The sequence below is a fragment of the Arvicanthis niloticus genome, chromosome 21 (assembly GCF_011762505.2).
Source record: "Arvicanthis niloticus isolate mArvNil1 chromosome 21, mArvNil1.pat.X, whole genome shotgun sequence".
NCBI classification, from domain to species: domain Eukaryota; kingdom Metazoa; phylum Chordata; class Mammalia; order Rodentia; family Muridae; genus Arvicanthis; species Arvicanthis niloticus.
The window spans coordinates 30895045-30917256 of record NC_047678.1 but is presented as its reverse complement, the minus strand read 5'-3'; the positions used below and the strand labels follow the sequence as shown (position 1 = coordinate 30917256).

The window sequence follows — 22212 nt, the reverse complement described above, 5'->3', positions numbered from 1 at the left end:
TCTGTAATGGGATCTGATGACATTTTCTGGTGTGTCTGAAGACAGCTACAGTGTACTCATATACATAAAATATATAAATAAATCATATTAAAAAAAAAAACTAGTGGACGGGCTGGGACTATCTCTTAATGTTATAATGCTCATCCATTTGCTTGCCCAGAATGGGACTCTGGATCCGATCCCCACTATCGGAATTTCAATGAGGGTAATGTTTCACAAGAATGACTAGAATAAGAAAGATAGACAGTAAGTATTGTTTGGTAGGTGAAGTTGGGACCCTAATACACTCCTGGTAGGGACATGAAATAGTGCTTCCATTTTGAGAATTGTCTAGCTGTTACTCCTACTGTTAACTGTTGGAGCGGCCACAGACTTGCTCACACGATATTTGCATGGGGATGTTCTTGCTGGGGCTCTGTGTTCAGTTCCCAGCACTGCAAGAATAAAACCATTGCATACGAGTGCTCACAGCAGCATCATTCATAATCGTCCCAAGGTGGAGGCAGCCTGTGGTGGTTTGAATAGGCATGGCCCCCACAGATTCATCTGTTTGAATACTTGGCCCATAGAGAATTACATCATTAGGAGGTGTGGTCTTAGGGACCAGGGGCTGGAGTGATGGCTCTTGCAGAGGATCAGAGTTGTTTCTAGTCCCTCTAGGAGCCAGCCCACAGCTACCTGTAACTCTAGTTCCAAACAATTCAACATCCTCCTTGGCTTCCATGGGCACTGGACTACAGTGCAGCGCATACCCATACATATATACATATACATAAATGAAAAAATATAATCTTTAAAAAAAGAAAGACTAGGAGGCCAACATGAACTTGATATTTTTGTTCTGTTTGACAGAGGGTCCTCATGCAGTTCAGGCTGACCTATGGAGCCAAGGGTGGCCTTGAACTTCTGATCCTCCTGTCTCCACCTCCCAAATGCTGGAGTTTAGGCATGCTCCATCATGCCCAGACCTAGATTTTGTGTATCCTTGGCAAGGGTTTCACCAACTGAGTCCTAGCCCCTGTGACAATGTTTTTTGGGGAAAAATGAATATGTTTTGTACATGGTGAGGTGGTATTTTGAGGTAAATTATGCCCTTAAAAGATATATCCTAGGGGTGGAAGGTGGCTCAGTGGATAAAGGCACGTGCCATTAAGCCTGATGATCTGAGTCTGATCACCAGAATCCACAGAGTAGAGGTAGGGAACTGACTCCAGGAAGTTATCCTCTGACCTTTATGGGCTGCTGCATACATAGGCTCACTCATGATACTGCATCAAGCATGCACACATGCATACACACAGGCATGCACACACGCATACATGCACGTGCATGTGCTCACGCGCACACATATGCTCGCATGCGTGCACGCACGTGCATGTGCACACACACTCAGTGTAAAAATAAAGAGCAGCTGCTGGTGGCTATGAAAAGTTGGTCTCCGGCTGATTCATTTTCTGCCCAGCATCCACCCTGAATACACATGAACATGGGCTTGTTGCAAACAGAGTCTGAATTAGCTAGTTTGCATTCCCGTGACCAGAATACTTCCTGGGATTCCCTGAAGGTTTCAGAGCAATTTCAGCCCACCATGGCAGAGAAGCATGGTGGTAGGAGCACACAGCAGTGTACTGGTGTGAAGTGGACCAAGAGCCAGTGGTGCATATAACCCTCAAAGTCCACCCGACCAGCCAGGCTGCACCTCTCAAGGGCTCCACAGACAAAGGATTTTCCTCCCATGGTGTCTGCCTCCCACATTTTCAGTCTCCCTTTCTTTTTGTGGTGTGTGCCTGTGGGTATGGATGGCGTGGATGCAGCTGTTGAAGCCACAGGGCTGTCCTTCATGTGCCTTCTCTACCATGCTTCCTCTGTGTTTGAGACAGCATCTCCCATGGAGCCTAGAAACTCACTGATGGTCTAGCCTGGCTGCTCAGTGAGACCCTGGGATCCTTCAGTTTGTGCTTCTCCTCTGCAAGTTGAAAATGTGTACTCCTCACAGTGAGAAATCACCCCACCCACTCAGGAATGTAAGGAGACAGTTCTTTCAGCTCTTTACTGAGGCTCTCACAATTGCCTGTGTCTGCTGCTCAAAGACGAGCTAGCCATGAATAGAAGAGACTTCACTAACTTATGTACACCTTGGGCTTCTGTGTCCCACAAATACTATCATACTTAAAGATCTTTCAGGTCCTCCCCAGGTTGTAATTTGAACAACTAACTTCCTTCCTTTTCCTTCCTTTTCCTTCCTTTTCCTTCCTTTTCCTTCCTTTTCCTTCCTTTTCCTTCCTTTTCCTTCCTTTTCCTTCCTTTTCCTTCCTTTTCCTTCCTTCCTTCCTTCCTTCCTTCCTTCCTTCCTTCCTTCCTTCCTTCCTTCCTTCCTTCCTTCTTTTTAAGACAGGGCTTCTCAGGGCTGTCCTGGAACTCATTCTGTAGACCAGGCTGGCCTAGAATTCACAGAGATCCACTTGCTTCTGCCTCAAAGTGCCAGGATTAAAGGAATGCACTTCACTCTAAATAATTTGAACAGAGAAGAAGACTATAAATCTGGCCACTTAGGCAGAAGGAAGGTTTACACAGCAAAGATACTGCACACTGCTGGACTTACCTTAAGTATACCAGTGAGTTTTTGATTTTTGTTTTCTGGGTAGTTGTTACCCAGGACGGTCTTGCCTACCTGGCAGAATCACATTTTTCCTGACAAGCCCACAGAAGATTTAATGGCAGACCAGAACTTCAGGATAGTGTGTGCCCAGATTGCTCCTGGAGCTGCCTGTTAGAAGTATGTCTTTTGTATGGGAATGGAGCTGGTTGTAAGTCCCATGCTGTCTCATTTGTCAGTCCTGGAGAACAAACATTAACTGGCCCAGGTGGCAGACTACTTATCTTCTGGGTACTTTGGAGGTGGCATCCCTTTAGCTAAATTCTCCTTGTGTGACTTGGTGTCTCCTAAGCTAACCTATTAGTAAGTCCTTTATAACATCAACACTAACACCTTAAGTTTCTTCTATATCAGGTGCTGAGATTATAGGTGCACACATGCTGCTAGGCTTGGCTTTTTGTGTGTGCTGGGGCCCCGAACTCAGATCCTCTGGCTTGTATAGCTGGCACTTTAACTACAGAGTCATCTTCCCAACCCCAGTCGATCCATTAAAAATGTTATTATTATTATTGTGTGTTTGTATGTGTCCATGATACAAGTGTGTGGACAACCATGTTGTTACAGCACACGTGTGGAGGTCAGAGGACAACTCTGTGGGGCTGGTTCTCTATTTCCACCTTTGTGTAAGTTTTGGGAATTGAACCCATATTGCCAGGCTTGTCCAGGAGGCTCTGTTACCAGGGTGAGCCAGCTCCCTGGCCTAGCCTTTCCTCAGAGAGAAGATTCAGGACAGGCTCCAGTGTGGAACAGAGAGAACAGAGAGACTCAAGGGCTGTCCCAAGAGTTAAGTAACCTCTGTGCAGGGGCATAGAGTCCCCAGAGACGGCGTTCACCACTCTTTGGATCACAGTCATTGAGCAACACAAAAACCCTGGCAGGAAAGAAGGCAGGCACAGATAGAAATCAATACATCCGACTCCAACACTCAGTCTCTTCTTTGCCACACAGACTCCTGGCAGTGTGTGGTGACTCTCCTGAACAGGCCTCTACTGTTTCCTGCTTCCACTTCAATACGGATTTTCCTGCCATCCTGAGGACACAGCCAGGTCTTACAGACATATTTCCTAATATGGTCGAGGCAAAAGCACAACAAGCAAAACGTAGCACTTACGAAGTCTGGAGTTTGACTCACAAGGTCCTTTTACATATAATTTCTTGTCATCAACTGGTTTCTTTGTGAAAGAATTCTGAGGTGTTTAGCCTTAGAAGGAAGGCCCTCTAGTTCCCAAGTCTGCTCTATAAATCCTAGACAAGCCACATTGACTGCACACCCTCGACTCCCTGGGCCCAACCCAATTAAATAAGAAATATGGTCAAGAAGTTGTTACATACAATACACAGCATTACCTGATGACAGCAGACTTCACAGAACTCTATCTGGGCAGGAGTTCAAGTTGGGAACACAGGACTTCTGTTGTCGGTCAAAAGGAGACTAGGTAATTGGACCACCTCTTCCTCTAAACACAAAACCGCACACCAAAAGCAGACAGATATCAAAGACCAGACAGGGTGCTATGGTGATACCAGGCTGACATCCAGAGAGGGCAGGTACCCAGACAGATAGGCTCAGTCATCCAGCCTGCCTGTGTGAGTTATAAGGTGGCTAGCACAAGCCAGGGGGTTTCTGAAAGTCTTGCAGGGTGACCGGGATCAGCCATTGTATTCAGGATATATCAAAGGTGGAGTGCTGGTCAACACTGTTTGGGGTGGAGACTGCAGAGGACAGTCCTTGAAGGCTAAAGAGTTACCAAAGGTTAACCTTGCATAGTCTGATTGGCTTCAGTGGCTTAGAACACATCCACAGGGATTTAATGTGATCCCACAATTCCAGCCCCACTGGGTATCGAAACAGAAGTAACCAAAGTGTCAGGAAGGTACCCTCCCAGGTCTGAAGATGTTCTAATCAGTTTTTCAAATGAGGTGTCCATCATTAAATAAAAAGTAAGGCTGAATGTGGTAGTGCACACTGTATTGCTGGTACTTGTTTCTGTTTGTTGGCATTTATGATGAGAAAAGGTGTCATGTAGCCCAGGCTGGCTCACTATGTAGCTTAGGATGACTTTGAACTTCTGAGTTTCCTGCTTCCTCCTGCTTCGTGCTAGAATTATAAGGATCAGACACACGTAGTTCATAAGGTATTTAAAGTTGCAACCAGTGCTTTGTGTACGATAAAAAAGAAAGCATTCCACCAACAACATCACCAGCCCTGTAATCAGGAGTTCCAGTCTAGCCTGGGCTGCATGAGACCCTGTCTCAAAACAAAGAGATGAAACCAGATGAAATAGAAGCAAATAGAAAAATTTAAAATGTATCTGACAGGAGAAACCAAGGAGAAGCAGCCAGAAGTAGCAACAGAAATACACTTCCAGTAGCTGGAATCAGATTGAATACAGGCAAGGTTCTAGAAAATCCCCCACTTGTCAGTAAACTTGTCTATTTAAACCGTTCACTCTCTTAAATTCATCTCCATTCAGTGCCTGAATCGATTTGCAGCTGGTCTCCGTTCACTCCACCCTTTGTCAGCTTTTGAAGTGTTGGGGACTGAACCCAGGGTCTCATGTGGGTTGAGCAAGTGTCCAGCACTGAGCTGTGTCCTTGGCTCCTTTCACTGTTCATTGACACTGGGAGGGTTTCACTAGGTTGCCTAGGCTGGCCTTGAGCTCGCACAATAGCCCACGAAGCTCTTGGCCATGTGATCCTCTCCTGTTCACTCCCGCTTACTAAGAAGCTGGGATTACAGGCCTGTGCCTGGAGCCTGGCTTCCAGTTAACTTCTTAAGAAGCAAATCAGACTGCTCAGCCCTGTGGTGACAGTCTTTGCCATTTGTCCTCAGGGGCCCTTTTCAGCCCTGTCACCTGAACTCCTTCCCACACAATCTTGTTTACACAGTACTGCTTTCCTCAGTGGCTTACTTCTGCCTTGGAGGGCCTCTTTTCTTGTTCCTCTCTGGCAAATGTCTCCTATTCCTCAAAGTCTACTACTCAGATCAGCTGGCTTGGCAGCAAGCCCCTTTATCCACTGAGCCTTCTCACTGGCCCTTCAAAGTCCACTTTGAACCTCTTTCCTGAACTCTTCCCACATGTCTCTATTATAGACAGACAGACACACTGTGCTATTCGGGTCTATTTCTCAGGTATTTCTCTGCGTGTATGGTGTGTACGTGTGTGTATGGGCACACTCACCCATTCCTCACACAGATAGTGGGTGTCTTTCTCACACACGCTTCACCTTGTTTTTTAAGACAGGGTCTCTCAGGGAACCTAGAACTCATTGTTTTCTGCTAGATGCTGGCCAGTTTGCCTCTGGAACTGTCCGCTCAGCCCCGGGTTACAGAAGCACTACCATGCCTAGTTTTTTACATGGGTACCAGGGATTCAAACTCAGGTCTTCACGTTTGTGCCACAAGCATTTTACCAACCGATCGCAACTTCTTGAAGTAGAAATCTTGTTAATTTTTCTTTGTTAATTTCATTCATACTGCTCAGAGCAAACAAGGCTTATTTATAAACGAATAAGAATTTTTGTTCAGTTTATTGTATTTGGAGACAGGGTCTCACTATGTAGCATAGTTTAGCCTGGAAATCTCCTGGCTTCCTGAGTGCTAACATTACAGGCATGTGCTGGGATAAAGGCATGTAACACTATGCATGGCTATACATGGTCTTGAACAGTAGATGAAACAGAGTATTATTGATTAAACTGTGTCACCCCCCCCCAAAAAAAAAGGTCATAAATTGAATCCGCAACCTCCAAAGTGACAGTACTTGGAGGAAAAGCCTTTGAAGAGCTAGTTAGGGTTAAATCCAGTGTTCAGAAAGGGCCCCATTCTGTCTTTAAAAGAACAGAAAGAGCCAGGTGTGCTCTAACACTCATGTAATCCCAGCGCTTGGGAAGTAGAGGGAAGATCAGGTGTTCAAAGCTGACCCTAGCAGATTTCTACATGAGACTCTAGCTCAAAAAAAAAAAAAAACCCAACAAACAAACAAACAAACAAACAAAAACAAAGACGGCAGAAAGTTATGAGTAACACTCCCTCTGCTGCTAAGATTCCTTCCAGGGGAAATGTAAGCAGTGTCTATCCCTCCTGAGGCCTGGAAGACAAGCCACTGGATAGATCCTTCAGAGTTTACTTTGGGAAGCCCAGTGAGACTATGGGGGTCTTGGCTACAGTGCATGGGTGAGGAGCCACTCACTGGAGCGTGGTTCTCCCCACTCACAGAGTCTTTACCCAGTAGGAATTGTGACTCTCCCCCACACTGGCATGGATGGAGCCCCTTCCCCTAATTCCCTGCCACCATATTCGCCCCAGACCCTCCCCGAGGCTGTGTGCAATTAGGGCAGAGTTGCTTACCAGAGGCAGCAGCGAGCAGCTGTGCCGCTCCACCTCTCTTTGGTGGATATAAACAGACAGCCCAGCTGGGATGCTCTTTGTTGAATGGACGCAGCTGAACTCGTAAAAAAAACGATAGCTTTTTGGCTTGGAGGATGATCCTGTGTTGTGTCCTCTTTTCATGCATGTTCCTCAAGATGTCCCAGGGAGGATACAGAGAACACAGCTGTCAGTGGGCAAGACAGGAGAAGAGGCCTCAAGAGATATCACTTCTTTTGGTACCTTCATCCTGTGAGAAAGCACACTCCTGCTGGCCGAGGTGTGTCTGTCCTGTTTGCTATGGCAGCCAAAGATGAGGCACTGCTACTGCCAAGATTTCAAACATTTCATTTTTTTAAAAAAAATGTATTTAAGCTGGGCAGTGGTGGTGCATGCCTTTAATCCCAGCACTCAGGGTTAATCCCAGCACTTGGGAGGCAGAGGCAGACAGATCTCTGAGTTCAAGGCCAGCCTGGTCTATAGAGCGAGTTCCAGGACAGCCAGGGCTACACAGAGAAACCTTGTCTAGAAAAAAAAAAAGAGTATTTATTTTATATGTGTATGCATTGCACTTGCTTGAATGTGCATCCTGGTGCTGGAAGGAGGCAGAATAAGGCTTGCAATCTTGTGGAACCTCAGTTACAGATGGTTGTGAACCTTTTTTGGGAAGCTAGGGAGTTGGGGTAGGGGATCCGAACGAACCTGATGAAGTCTCAGAACTGACAACAACCGAGCAGACAGAAGGCCCCGGCACTAAGGAAGTGGACAGCTTTTTAAAAAGTTTTATTTCAAGAACCTTGTTTTTTTTTTTTTTTTTTTTAAACTGGTATTCCAAAAAAAGGCGGGTCAAAGTACAAAACAAAAAGTCAGCTGAGTGCCAGAAGAGGTTTAGAAATCACAGCTGCAGAAGCGACGTACAGAGAGCACAGACAAGAACCATCCAGTATATGCAATCCTGCTCGGTTTCTTTGCTTATTTTAAGTGTTTCCCCCTCCTACAAAACACATCAGAGCATGCCATGAGATCAGAAAAAGAAAAGCTTAACAAATGGTTACGAGAAGTCGACTCTGCCAGAGAGGAGACAACGGTCCTTCCCTCCCCCACCCCCCTTTCCTCTCTTCTTGCTCGGTCTCAGGTTAGGTTATTCTGGAGACAGTTCACCTCCAAGTCATCCTGGTCACCTTTGCCACCCTCAAGTTTGGGTGACATGGAGTTCTGGATGTTAAAGGACTCTTCCTCCTTCAGGCGGGACTTGAGAGCTTCCTGGATTTTGTGGGAAGCGCTGGGGTCGTCCTGGAAGAGGAGAGAATTGGGGGATTGTTGGGAAGAAAGACAACAGATAGAAGGATCAAAGCAATCGCGCCAGGCCTCCCTAGATGGCTGGGAGCAGGTTGGAGCAAAGACAGCGATGCTACGTCTGGAAAAAGCCAGAAGAGACTAAGGGGCTGAGGAGCGGCTGCCCCAGAGGAAAGTCACCCTCCTGAAAGCACTGATCCTGGCCGGAAGTTCACAGGTAATCATCCATCAGTAGGGAAGTGGAGGCAGAAGAGCCGGAAATTCAGGGCTAGCCATGGCTATATAGCAAGCTCAAGACCAGCCTCTACTATGTACAAACAGGCAGGCAGACACAAGTAATCAGATTATGAATCTTTTCTCACAAAGATAGGTAGGGAAGAAACTGGTCCATTTACTTATTTATTTATGTATGGACAGGGTCTTACTATGTAGGTAGCCCTTGCTGGCCTGGAACTTATTATGTAGACCAGGCTAGTCTCAAACTCATAAAGATCTGACTGATACTAGCTGCTAGTGTTGTCATGAAAGGTGTACACTGCCATACCTGGCTACTTCTTTTTTATAGATTTTCCCAGTAAAGATTTATTTTATTAATTTTAATCATGTGTATGTGTGTTCATCTGTGTATCTGTGTGTGGGTGTGTGTATCTGAGTGGAGGTGACTGCAGACGTGTGTGTTCATCTGTGTATCTGTGTGTGGGTGTGTGTACCTGAGTGGAGGTGGCTGCAGACGTCAGAGGCCTTAGGTTCCCCTGAAACTCGAGTGAATGGCAGTTGTGAGCTGCCTAATACTGGTGTTAGGAAACGGAACTCGGGTCTTCTGTAAGAGCAGCACGTGTTATCCCCCGAGATATCTTTCCAGCCCAAGAAACAGATCCTTTAAATACTTGACTAAGGATCCAAAGTCTCATGTGGATGACTGTTCTCACAAGAAGCCCTGGTGAGAGAAGATGGCTTGTCAGTCAGTGTCCCCAATGGAGCATACACAGGTCTATGGTGACTTCTCTCATAGTCAACTAGAAGCTAAAGACATGAGCCTCAGGCCATCAGAACTGTACTGCTGGAGACACTAATTCAGAAGGCACTTTGTCAAGCCAGGCCCCAGTGCCTCCTCCAGCCACCTCAGCGGCCTCCCACGCTCTGTCAGCCCATATTCAAGTTGATAGTTCAAAATGCACTTTGCAGGTGCACCTGTGTCCAGAACCTGACTGTGAGCTGCATTTGCCCCTTAAGGGCTCACAGGAAGCCCACCCCAGCAGAGACCCGAGTCCACATTCTAAGCTGTCAGCGGCTGGTGTGTCAACCCCTGCCTCGTTCCTCATAAAGAGCATTGGAGGGAGGATGACAGTCAGGGTGAGCCTCAGCAGCAGCTTCCCTGGTGCCCCAAGCAGCCATTTTAAGGGTCCAGACTCTGTTGACTAAACAGACAGTGTCATGGTCACCAAGAACGGTAGAGATGCCGCTGGAAAGGCAACTCAGTGGTTAAGAGCACTTACTGTTTCTCCCAGAGGACCCAGGTTCAGTTCCCAGCACCCACATCACTCCAGTTCTAGAGAATCCCACACTCTCTGGCCTCCTCAGGTCCCAGCACGCACATGGCGCACATAACCCACACGTATACACACAAAGTCTGTACTTTTTAAAAGGGGGAAGAATATGCTCATCTCACTAGATGACCGTTTTTTTAATGACTTTTTTTGGTTTGTTTTGGTTTTTCAAGACAGGGTTTCTCTGTGTAGCCCTGGCTGTCCTGGAACTCACTCTGTAAACCAGGCTGGCCTCGAACTCAGAAATCCACCTGCCTCTGCCTCCCAAGTGCTGGGATTAAAGGCATGCACCACCATTGACTGGCTTGTTTTGTTTTAAGATAGGGTCTCACTGTGGCTCTGGCTGTCCTGGAACTCACTATGTAGGACCAGATGGCCTAGAACTCACAGAGAGAGATCCACCTGCCTCTGCCTCTTCCTCTGCCTCCTGAGTGCTGGAATTAGAGGCATTCAGCATCACCCCCAGATTAACTTTTTGAAGATATTTCCTTAGTTATCTGTATGTGTCTGTGTGGATACCCCATGCTGCATGTCTGTGACAAACAGAGGGGGCACCATGGCTCCTCAGTTATCACTCTCCACCTAGTTTTTGGGGGCAGGGGCCAAACCCAGGGCTCCTGTTTTTCTCAGCTAAGGTAGAAGGCTGCAAGTCCCAGCCATCCTCCTGTCTCTGCCTCCCCTGGAGCAGGTGTGCATGTAGGTGTGCGTGCAGGTGTACTCTGCTTGCTGTGGGAGTGCAGGGGTCAGGACTCCAGTGTTCAGGACTGTGCATCAAACTCTGAACTGCCAAGCCAGCTCTCTAGCTCCTGGTTGTTTAAACTCCTCAGAAATGAATCACTGATTATGTGTGCACACGGGTCATGGTGCCACCGTGCTCACGTGGAGACCTAGGACAACTTGCAGGACTTGGTTCTCTCTTCTAACCACATGGTTTCTAGGGGTCAAACCTTAGGTCACCAGGCTTGGGGGCAAATACCTTCACTCGCTGAGACATTTTGCCAGCCCTGTTTGTTTTTGAGACAGTGTCTCATGTAGGCTAAACTTGTCTTGAACTTAGATGGCCAAGAATAAACTTGAGCTCCCAATATTCTTGTTTTTAGCCTTTCAGATTGCAGAGTCATACCACACTAGGCTTCCTAAAAACAACTCTTACTTCTCTTGCCTACTTATTTCTCAGTTTTTGAGACAGGTCTTACTGTGTTGGCCAGGCTAACTTTGAATTTTCTATGTAGTTCAGGCTGACCTCATGATCTTCTGCCTCAGCCTTTCCAAGTACTGGCATTACAGGTATGTGCCATCTTGGCACATACATAATGGTTCATTCTTGCTTTACATTTTCTAAGTTCAAGATGGGGCAGGAGATACAGCTCAGTGCTTGCCTGGAATGCAGGAGATTCTTCTCCCAACTCCTACCCCTTCAAAAAAGGTAGGATGGTCTGAATAGCCGAGGGACACACAGTAGGGTCAGGAAAGCACAGTAGGCCTGTAGTCACCTCTGCTTTTACAAGAACCAGGTTTCAGGTTCCTTGAGAGACCCTCTCACCTTCAACATATGCTTTTCAGGGTACAAAAAAGAGAAAGTGACCCTCAGAGTTCTAATGTCAAAAAGGTGGGCAAGCCACCCCAAGGGCTCAGGGACTGACAGCCAGTCCTGGTGACTCAGGCCTGGGATCCCAGCTACTTGAAGGGCTGGGGCAGGAGGCTGGTAAATTCAAAGCCAGTCTAAGCTACAGAGAAAACTGCTGTCTAGGCCAGAAGTTGGAGAAGCAAGGTCCTGGAACTAAGGAGCAGAAGAACCCAAACAGGGACCTCAAACAAGGTATAAACCCTCTGAAAAGGAAACCGGGAGGGAGTGCCTAACCCAAGGTGGGGTTCCTTCAGCCCAACTGTCTCCCCCAGAGCTGATCTCGTTAAGCCCAAGGTCACCAAAGCCATAGCAGACAGGCCATCTGTCTTTGAGTTGGCAGATGTACCTGGCCATGAGGGAACAGGACAGATCCTTGGCACGCATCCTGAGAACCACTGTGGACCCCTGTTCCCAGTGCTCCACCCCAGCCATATGGACACTCTATGCCCAGGAGTAATGTGGGCTCAGGCCTGGCAAACATGCAGACCTCTAAGGGATGGGCAATCTGGGAAGCAGGCAAGATTTAAACAGGAGACAAAAGCACTAAGGGGGATCATGAAGAAAAAAAAAAAAAAAAAACATCAGATAAATAGAACTCCTGGAAACCCTCTCAGGTCTTCAGAGGACCTAGGTATCCCCTCTGGTTAGAACAGTAAGGAACAAAAGGCAGCTGGGGGGCTGGGCAGTCTGCCTGTGAGTTTCGGATGACTTTACTCAAAAGCTGCACTTGGACCTTCTCACATGCTCTCCAACTCCACATGGACGGAATGTGATCCCTGGGACTCACGTGGTGGAAGGAGAGAACCAACTCCCTCAAGTGACCAGCTGACATCCTCAGTGAGATTGCATACACAAACCCAGACACGTGCAGAGAGAAGACAACGCTCTTGGGCTCAAGCTCAGGGGAGGATGAGGTGTGTGTGTGTGTGTGTGTGTGTGTGTGTGTGTGTGTGTGTGTGCGCGCGCACGCGCGCGCATATGTGTATGTGGTGTGCATACATATATATAGGGGCCACAGGTCGATCTCTGGTGTTAACCCTCGGCTGAAAATTACCCTCAAGATCCAAGAGGAGCCAGGAGAGCACCTCAGCCTGGCCCTGCCACTGCCCTGAGGGCTGGCTCAGCTGCTGTGACTGCTGAGTTACCTTACAGGGTCCAAGGCAGCTGACCTGCTTGCTCTCTGCTTTGTGTTCATAGCTGTGTCTCTGGACTATGGAATTCTCCACAGAGCCCAGGCAAGAGCTGATGTTTGTGCAGGCTCATGCAGACACTGGAGCCTAGGAGGAGCTGTTCCTTCACGGCCCCTTTCAGAGGGGAAAGAAGTCAGTGACTGTGAAGCTGCCTGAAGAAGCCAACCTTCCCAAGGCCGGTTCCATCAGGCAGGAGCAACTCCATATTGGTCCCATCTGCTGCCCGACACATACAAGATGGCGGCGGGTCCAGCAGAGGAACAAGAGCCTGTACAGACCATCATTCCCTAGAGATCCATACACCCCAACTGAACGCACTTCAGAGACTAAGCTACCTTCCCAGAGCTTTTGATGATGTTTTGTTTTTGAGACAAGATCTTGATATGTACTCCAACTTGGCTTCAAACCCTTTTCCTTTAATTTTCAGACAAGGTCTCAAGTGATTGAACTAATAACAATCCCCTTGCCTCAGCTTCCTAAAGTGAGTCGGCACAGATCAGCATCAGAAAACGTTCTTAACCTACAGGAGGGGCCTCTGAACAGAATGGGTCTAGAATATTAGGGCACAAAGAGCCCTGACTTCCTAAGTTCTAATCACAGAGCTTTCCAAACCTCTGCTCCAACACCACTGCTGGGGTCAGGAGCCTCCCAGGCCCCGGTCCGTGGAACGGTGACCTCTGCACTGATGAAGTGCTCATCTGGAGTCGTGGAACCTGCACTATGTGCAGCATTCTTGGATCTAGGTATGAAATAATTTGGTTCCGATGGCGATTTTATTTTTAGAATTCTCTGAGCAGGATGGTGGTGGCTCATGCATTTAATCCCAGCACTCAGGGCAAGCAGAGGCAGGTGGAGCTCTGTGAGTTTGAAGCCAGCCTGGTCTACAAAGTAAGTTCCAGAACAGCCAAGACTGCACACAGAGAAACCCTGTCATAACACTCTCCCCCCTCTTCCCCCAAAACAGGGTTCTCTGACAGTATCCGATATCACAGTACTCAGGCAGGTCAACTAGCCAGTGTCTTCAGAACATGGTTATTGTGACCTCTAGGGGGGGCGGAGGTTCAACTGATAGTATGAACTTATCCTTCTAAGAACAGAATTAGAACCGAGGCATGGTGTACACACCTGTAATCGAAATGTTTAGGAGATGGAGGGGAGGATCAAGAGTTCAAACCCATAGTAGGCTACATAGCAAGTTCGGGGCTAGCCAGTCAGTTATGGTGGCAGCTCATGCTTCCATTTTTAGGAATTGGGAGATGGAAGTAGGGGGTGCCCTGCACATTCAACAATAGTCACATAGTAAGCATCTGTTTCAGAAAAAAAAAAAACCCAAACAAACCAAGACACTCCCCACCTACACAAGGATCAGAATTATCCTAGACTAATGATTCTAGCAGTTCCTGTGCTCCTCTTGGCCCTAAGGAACATGTGTAAGTCTGCTAGCTGTCAGGGGCTTCAGAAAGTACTGTGTGGTAGGTTTCTCTGTCTATTTTAAGGGGTGATCTCCATTTGCTTCAGTAACTACCAGGAAATTCCCCAGCACAGGGGAAGCTTCAAATCATTAAGCCATTCTAGAAGACTCTAGCACCTGTAACTCAGCCTGTCAGAGAATCATTGCATTCTTCCCCTCACCACTGGGTTGCCCTGAGCTGATCTTCAAAGCTGTCTGGTGACTGCCTACTGTCTGGTGGGTTGGGTGGGGGGCAGGGGGCAGAGGCAGGGGCAGGGGCAGGGGCAGAGGCATGCCAAAGGGGAGATGTGAGGAAGATAAGTTACCTGACAGACAATGTTATCATAGTGAGCCAAGGCACGGGCATGGGGGGAGGAGACACAGGGAGTGTCGCAAAGTTTCCTTACATTTGGATGAGAGCCCTCGGCAATGGTGGAGAGGGAGAAGTTATCATTGTGGAGCTCAGATGGGGTCCGGAATTTGCTGGAAGGACAGAAGAGGGAAGGGAAAATGTAAGTCAAGTCACCATTGCAAAATCCCAGCAGCGATGCCTCAGCTTCGTGATCAGATATTATATTATACCACGAGGAGAGCAGGATGCATCAGGACTTGACTTGCCTCCGGGAATAAACTTCAGCCCCGTAAACCCATCCAATACAATACTCTCTTATCCCCTGGGAATTTTTTATACTTGAAGTAGCACATTGGGACTTTAAAGAACTGCCAACGATATGAACAACTATGACCGTGTTTGTGCATGCCAGGCAATTACAACTGCATCAAGACAACCATCTGGCCAACAGTGATTTCACGATGCCAGCAATTGTAAGACACAATCCAATTTCAGAGATGCTAATACGTGAGAAGAAATATGTATCTTAGAATCAATAAATGTCACACTATCTACAGGACTGAGTGGCCGTGGCGTTCTCAGAGCAATAATGCCCCTTCTCAGGCACCACCACCACCAGCTGCCCTGCCTGAAGTGGCCCTGCACAGCCATTGCTTCAGTGTAGCCATGGGATGAGGAGCCAAAGGTCGTGGCTTGTATTACTCTGAAGCAATCACGTGCACAGATTTATGTCCCTGCCTCAATGCACAGGGACAATAGAAGAGGGGCCCTTTCAGTCCTATGGCGGTTAGCTGGAAGGTCACAGGGCTGCCACTGTCTGCACACTGCGTGTCTTTACCCAGCACAGGAGCAAACACATGGTGTTTTGTCTTTTTCCCAGGACCCAGGGAAAGTCCTTCAGCCGAATTCTCTGTAGGGATTAATATCGGAAGCTAAGGAAAGAAAGCTGAGACCAGGTTGTATGAATTCTCTTGGGTCTGGGGGCAAGTCTCCTTTTGAGACCCCTGTGACACTTTAAAAAACATTTTTACTTTGCTTCAACATCAGAGAAGTCTTTTCCTAGTGCATAAGGTCGCACGTGGAGTGTTCAAGGTATGGACTTAATGGTAAATGTGGGTCATCGCTCAGATACACAGCTGGCACAGCTTGAGAGCCAAAAAACGAGACCCCGTAGTCCTTTGTGGTCCTTAAAATACACAATACAGGAAGTTAACTCTGATCGCTCGTCACTGCTAAATTCTATTCTATTTGGAATCTGGCTTGACCAGCGTTTGTGTGGCGTACACGCATATATGTAAAATGGGTACAACTTAATTATGAGTTAAAGTGGACAATGACCAAAAGGACTAAGTGCAGACTGGCATTCACTCTCAAAAGGTGAGAATGAACAGCAGTGGCTAGTGGACTAGTACACAGTACACGGGGCATGGCTCAAGGGACAAAAGGTCCCACTTAGCTCAGGCTAGCCTCAACCTCCCCATGTAGCTGAAGATGACCTTGAATTTATGGCCTTCTGGCTTTGACCTTTTCTGAGTACTGGTATATGCTGCCACACCCCAGTTTACGTGGTGCAAAGGATCAAAGGGTAGTTTTGAGCACCAGAGGAATATCCTATCACCTGAGCTAACACCCTAGCCTAAGGGGGTAGCTTTAAAAAGGCAGTGCAGTGTAGCCTAACACATCTCTCCTCAGTATCCACTGATAGAAGATCTGAAGGGGCTGGACTTACTCTATCCTGATTTGTGGGTAAAATCCTTGCACTGGCCACTGGATGTGTGTGTGTGTGGGGTAGGTTCCAGTATTTCATCTTGAATCACACCATCATCTTGTACCCAATGCCAGTACACCAGGGAAGCAGTATAGGCAGGCAAAGCTGGCAGAGTGAGTGTAGTAATTACTTAGGGACGTGACATATGCTGGTAGCCCTCTCTTTAGCACTCTCTTTCCCGGGTTTTAGGGTATCAGCTGGAACATGGCTGATGACAGTTACACAAGCCTGAGGCTTTACCCAGCACGTGTTACATATGCATAGAAAAACTTAAGTGAACTTTTAGCCTGAACCAAAGGGCTAGAGGACAGGTGCCAGACACCCTCCATCACCCTGGGTTGGGGCCGTGCCTCTGCTGACAAGGTCTGCTGACAGACTTACTTGGTCCTCCGAAGCTTGGTATTCTCAGTCTTGAGCAGATAGAGCTTCTTGGCGAAGAACACAGTCATCATGAACAGTAGCAGCAGCACGAGTGCGGCCGAGCCAACGGCCACGCACATCACCTGGAAGTCTGTGATGATGGACTCACAGCGCATCCCCTTGTGCCAGATGTAGTCCTGGGTGTTACACCTACAAGGACACAGAGGGACTCAGGTGATGGGCAGGCAGTCTTGGCCACAGCAAGAGCCCGACTCTGATGCTGGCGACACACAACTTGATAGCCTACTCTGAGGACTGACTGCAGGACTGTGGCAGCTCCAGTCTGAGCAGACCTCATCCCTGTCTTCACCCCAACGTTACAGGTGTTCTATGAAAGGGGCTGGGTGTTCCAAAGCCTGTGATATAAATAAATGAGGTGAGCGAAGCAGAGAAATTGACTCGTAAGTGACAGGGCGGGAACAGAATCCTGGGCTTTTGCCTTGCAGAGATACCCAGAATTCTGCCCGCCCAGGCACTGGGTGCAAGATGGTGGTGTGATTCAAGGTGAAATACTTGAACCTGCCCCGCACGTGGTAGCCTCTATCCCATCTAGTTCCTATGACATTGAAAAAATGGACCTGACAGCCAGAGATGGGTGGACATTCCCTTCTTACCACTGCAAAGTTTCTGCCCCTAAACCTTCTTAGGACTGTGAGAAGCCCCTGCCAGCAAAGTAAGAAATCAACCCTTGGGGTGGGTTTTCGTTCTTTTGTTGAGTGACTTTCTCTTGCCCTTGGGGACATTCCCAGGCTCCAACTCTTCCAATGACATTGCTGTTTCCATGGGAACCAGGCTGCTTCAAAGAGAGAGACGTGGAAGGATACAGAGGCAGGCAAAGGAGGGAGGACATGAACCTCGGGTGAATGACAGACTAGAGAAAGGGGCCCAGAGATTATGCACTATTGAGATGGCTTCCTCACACCCAAAACAAGGTGGGAGATGTGCCTAATAAGGAATTTTTGTTTCCGACTGAATCTCTCTGCCATGGGAGGTACAGACAATCTGTTTGAGGTTGCCAGGGAATGTAGACCCCTGTCTGTGGGGGCCCTCTCACTCAATGTTCTAGAAAAGTTCTGCCATAGCTCAGATCCTCTCCCTGCAGCGGGTGACGGAGACAAAGGCATGCTGCAGTCTGCAACCAAAGACTCAGCAGTCTCCTGTGAGTGGAATGTAAAATAGTTTGCGAGCTGCCGCCAGGCCTGGGTGTGCAAAGCTGAAGAGGAGCCTGGGCACGGAGGTCTGTGTGTGATCTTGGGATAGAAGCTGAGCAAGAGGAGTTGCCATGGGCCACGTGGAGAAGACCCCTGTGGGAGAAAGCAGCTTCGCAGACTGTCCAGGAGGACAATCTTTCTCCTACTGGAGAATTCCCTGAGAGTGCCAGGAGGTTCTGGTGCTTCCTCGGCTCTCTAGAGGCTCTGGATTTCACACTGTGGTAGGAAGCTCACTCTGAAGGTAAAAATGTCAGGCCTCCGGTAGGGTGAAAGATGATTTTGCAGACTGCTGTTCCCCAGCCTGAAGTCATCGCCACAGTTCCCCAGATTAAAGAGAGGACAAACTTCACAGGGTCTTACCTGTTTGGTGGTCTCTAACTAACTGGCAAGTTCTTTCTAAGACCACCATTTTTTTTTTTCTGCGTCAGGATCTCACGTAGCCCCAGGTGGCTTCAAACTTGCAATGTAGCTTAGGCTAGCTTTGAACTCCTGTTTCCTTTGCCTCTGCCTCTCCAGTGTTGGGATCACTATGTTCCTCCATTACCATAGTTTTTTGATTAGAGAAATTACTGTTTGGAATGGCTGGACAACTCCAACTAGAAGTATGTGGTCACATCCACTATGGTGATGATCCTAGTGTCATCTAGGAAATGACATCAGAAGGGGCTGGAACTCAAGCTTCAATGCCCAGGTGCTACAGTAAATCTTAAGTACTTCTTACAGGAACACAAAGAAATGTGGAGACATTTAAAACTGGGTGTGACTTAGGCATGTGATCCTAGCACTTGGGAGGTGGAAGCAGGGGGTTTGGGAATTCAAGGTCAGCCTAGACTACATAGACCTTATCTTAAAAAAAAAAGAAAGGAAAGGAAGGAAAGAAGGAAGGAAGAAAGGAAGGAAGGAAGGAAGGAAGGAAGGAAGAAAGGAAGGAAGGGCTGGGCGTGGTGGTGTACACCTAAAGCCCAACATTCAGAGGCAGACAGACAGATCTCTATGAGTTCGAGGCCAGCCTCATCTGTGAAGTGGCCCTAGCCAGGGCCATACAGTGAGACCCTGTTTCAAAAATAAATGTATAAAAATAAAAACAATGGTGGGGGGGAAAGGCTGATGGTGGTGCACACCTTCAATCCCAACACTCGGGAGGCAGAGGCAGGCAGATCTCTGAGTTTGAGGTCAGCCTGGTCTTCATAGCCAGTTCTAGTACAGCCAGGGATATACTGAAAGAGACCCTGTCTTGAAAAACAAACAAACAAAAAAAAGGAAGGAAGGAAGGAAGGAAGGAGAGAAGGAAGGAGGAAGGAAGGAAGGAAGGAGAGAAAGGGAAGGAAGGAAGGAAGGAGAGAAGGAAGGAAGGAAGGAGAGAAAGGGAAAGAAGGAAGGAAGGAGAGAAGGAAGGAAGGAAGGAGAGAAGGAAGGAGGAAGGAAGGAAGGAAGGAGAGAAAGGGAAGGAAGGAAGGAAGGAGAGAAGGAAGGAAGGAAGGAGAGAAAGGGAAGGAAGGAAGGAGAGAAGGAAGGAAGGAAGAAAGGAAGGAGAGAAGGAGCTCTGTAGAGGACAGAAATGTTCCCTTGGAGCCGGTGAGAACAAGACTATGCTCTTCTGCTCTTCCTCAAGCGCCGCCCAGACCTAGGATCTTCTACAAGTCATGTTCTCCATCAGGCAGATCTCTCTCTGTGAGGCGATTCCCCGAGGTGAGGTGACTGAGAATTTACTGATGAGGTGTGAGATGGTAGCTTTAGACAATGTGTCCTTGGAGATCTCTAAACTCTTATCTTTGAAAACATTACAGACTTACTATCCCAGGACAGTTGGTCACCAACGGACGAGAGCTGCCACCCAAAACCACAAACATCACCTACTGGCAAGGTATTCTGAAAAGTTTTGGCTTGACCTAGCCTGTGTGTGGCCGCTCTTGAGGCTGGCTTAGGGGTGCACATTGACTTTACATGCCTACATCCCCTTCAGAGACATCTGGCTCTCTGGGTAAATACACTCGAGTGGCAGGAACACTCGAGAGCCATTTTAACTTCCCAGCAGGGTTCTAGGCCTCCCCCCTTCACAAGTATGGACGCTTTCTAGAGCCCTGGGAGAAAATCCCTTCACCTAGCCTTGAAAGACAAAATATTACTTCTGAGGAACTTGTCCTGGTGGCAAGATCACAAATTGCTTTTTTTTTTTTTTTTTTTTTTGACTGTGGAGCCCATGATGGCTTTAAATTCACAATTGTCCTGCGAATGTACTCATCTGGGAAGTCATGCCTCTCAACTGCCCATTGGCTGAGTCTGTCCCATTTACATTGCTTAGACCCTGTTCTACCAGCCCCTGAACATCTGTCACTCCCTTACCTGCAGAAAGCCCCTATGTTCTCCACCAGGTAGCACTGGCCGCCATTGTGACAGTAACTGGGGAAGAGGTCACAGACAGACCGGCAGGAGCCATTGTGTCTGACGAAGCCAACTCGGCACTCGGTGCCATTTTCGCCTGAGGCCAGGTCCTTGCCTGGATCTCCAGGGCGGGGCCTAAGAGAGATGCTGCTTCCAGGTACCATCCCCAGAGTATGTGGTGGAACAGCATGCCACCGACTGGTGGGCTGTCCTGTCCCAGGCCCCACACCAGGCTTTTGAGAGGGCAGGAGAAGGTCATTTTCATCTTCCAGGTCTCCACCTCCGACTGCATCCTTATCCTCCTCTTCCTCTTCGTCCTCTTCCAAATCATCATAGAAGGATGTGGTAGGGTAGAAATCAGACTCATCAAAGGGGGTGAAGTCATCGTACAAGTCAAGCAGGCTCCAGGAAGGGGTCTCTCCGTCAGTGTCAGGGTGATTTTCTGAGGTTCCTGGTGACCTGGGGAAGCTGCCCATGTCTGCACCACGGCCCTCACTATCCAATCCTTCAAAGTAATCAATGTCCATTATATCTGAGGCTGGTTGGGTCTCTAGAGTGCCTTGAAGGGAAAAAGTGGGCTCTGGCCCTTGAGGGTCAGGTGTGCTGCCTCCCGGGTTCAGCCAAACCTCCAAGGGGATCTCCTGAGGGAGTTCAGGGCCTAGGCTAGGCTTATCATGGATAGTGGGGGAGGGAGGTCCATTGGCTTCAGTAGCCTCAGGAATGACAGGGGGCATTGTAGATGACCCAAGGGCCTCATTAGGAGCCTGGAGTGTAGCTGGAAGGGTCTGGGCATCGCCACTGCCAGCCTCTGCAGTCACTCCACTTAGGCCTGGACCATCTGCCTCTAGCCAGGCAGTGCCAGTCACTGAAGCTGATGCCTCTAGTGTCTCCTCTGGCCCGACCCCAGGGCCCACCGCAGTCAGCTCACTGCCCGGCTCTGTCCACGAGGTCTCATCTTCCCCAGCTGCTGGCAGGCCGGCTTCCTCCCGCGTGTCATTGGCACGCGACTCCCATGCAAGGCCGCTCCTCACCAGCTCTTCAGCCTCGATCGCACTGCCTGCTTCCCGTGCTGTGGGAGGGAGGGCGGGGGCAGGGTGTCAAGGTGGCATGTCCGGGTGAGAAGCTGAGGGAGATCCTGTAGACCTAGGTCCACCCTGGGACATTGCTTCGGTGTCTAAGGCCACGCCCCATTTTAAGGCCCGCCCCTGAGTCTGCCTCCCAAGCTTGGTAAATACACATTGCCAATGCTTTCCCGCCCCAAATAGCACCCGCAGTCTGCGAGACGAGGTCAGGGTACTCCCCCAACTTTGGCTCATCCTAGCCTCATCTTCTGGACCCCGCCCCGTCCCGCAGCCTCGCCCACAAATCGCATCTAGGCCCCCGCCCCCGATCAGACCCCGCCCCTATCTCAAGACCCCACCCCCACCCTAGCCCACCCTGCTGTCTGCTCACAGGCCATGCGCTGTTCCCCGCCGGCCTGTGTCCTCCACCCCCTGCAGGTCCCCTCCTCCTCCCCTTTCCCGCCCGGTCCCGGGCTGCAGGCCAGGCGGTGCCCCGCCCCCTTGTCAGGGCTTGGGTACTCCACCTGGACCTGAAGCCAGGGAGACCCTGGCATGGGGTGGGGCGCAAGGGGCTGACTGGGGTCGCGGTCCGGGTGGGTACCTACCCGGTACGGCCCCAGCGGTGAGCATCAGCGTGACCCCCAGAAGCAGCAACGCCGGTGGCGGCCCCCAGCCCGGGCCCCCGCCTCCAGCTCGGCCCATTGCGCTGAGCCCCGGCCGCTGTTCGCGGTGCGCGCGGCTTGGCTGCGCCCTCGGCTTGCCCGGCCGCTGCGCCTGCCGCCCGTCTGCGGCCGCCTCAGCCCACGGTGGGCAGCATGAGGCGCCGCATGCCGCCGTCAGCCGCTGTCCTCCGCGCGCCGCGCCTCCCCGCCTCCCGCGCCGC

At 49.2% G+C, this 22212-nt stretch overlaps 1 protein-coding gene across 2 annotated transcripts; it reads right to left on the bottom strand.

Annotated features, from left to right (window-relative positions):
* Window positions 1-7789: 7789 nt before the first annotated feature.
* On the bottom strand, window positions 7790-22212 carry Cspg5 (chondroitin sulfate proteoglycan 5). 2 transcript variants are annotated; one of them, XM_034484335.2, is made up of 5 exons: window positions 21935-22209; window positions 20230-21337; window positions 16637-16825; window positions 14543-14618; window positions 7790-8318 (listed from the first exon to the last, which is right to left on the bottom strand). In XM_034484335.2, exons 1-5 carry the CDS (start codon window positions 22029-22031, stop codon window positions 8157-8159), a joined length of 1632 nt encoding a protein of 543 aa, XP_034340226.1. In that variant the 5' UTR covers window positions 22032-22209; the 3' UTR covers window positions 7790-8156. The 2 variants fall into 2 exon arrangements, with proteins under 2 accessions (XP_034340226.1, XP_034340225.1); XM_034484334.2 differs by having other exon boundaries at window positions 8003-8318; window positions 14462-14618; window positions 21935-22212.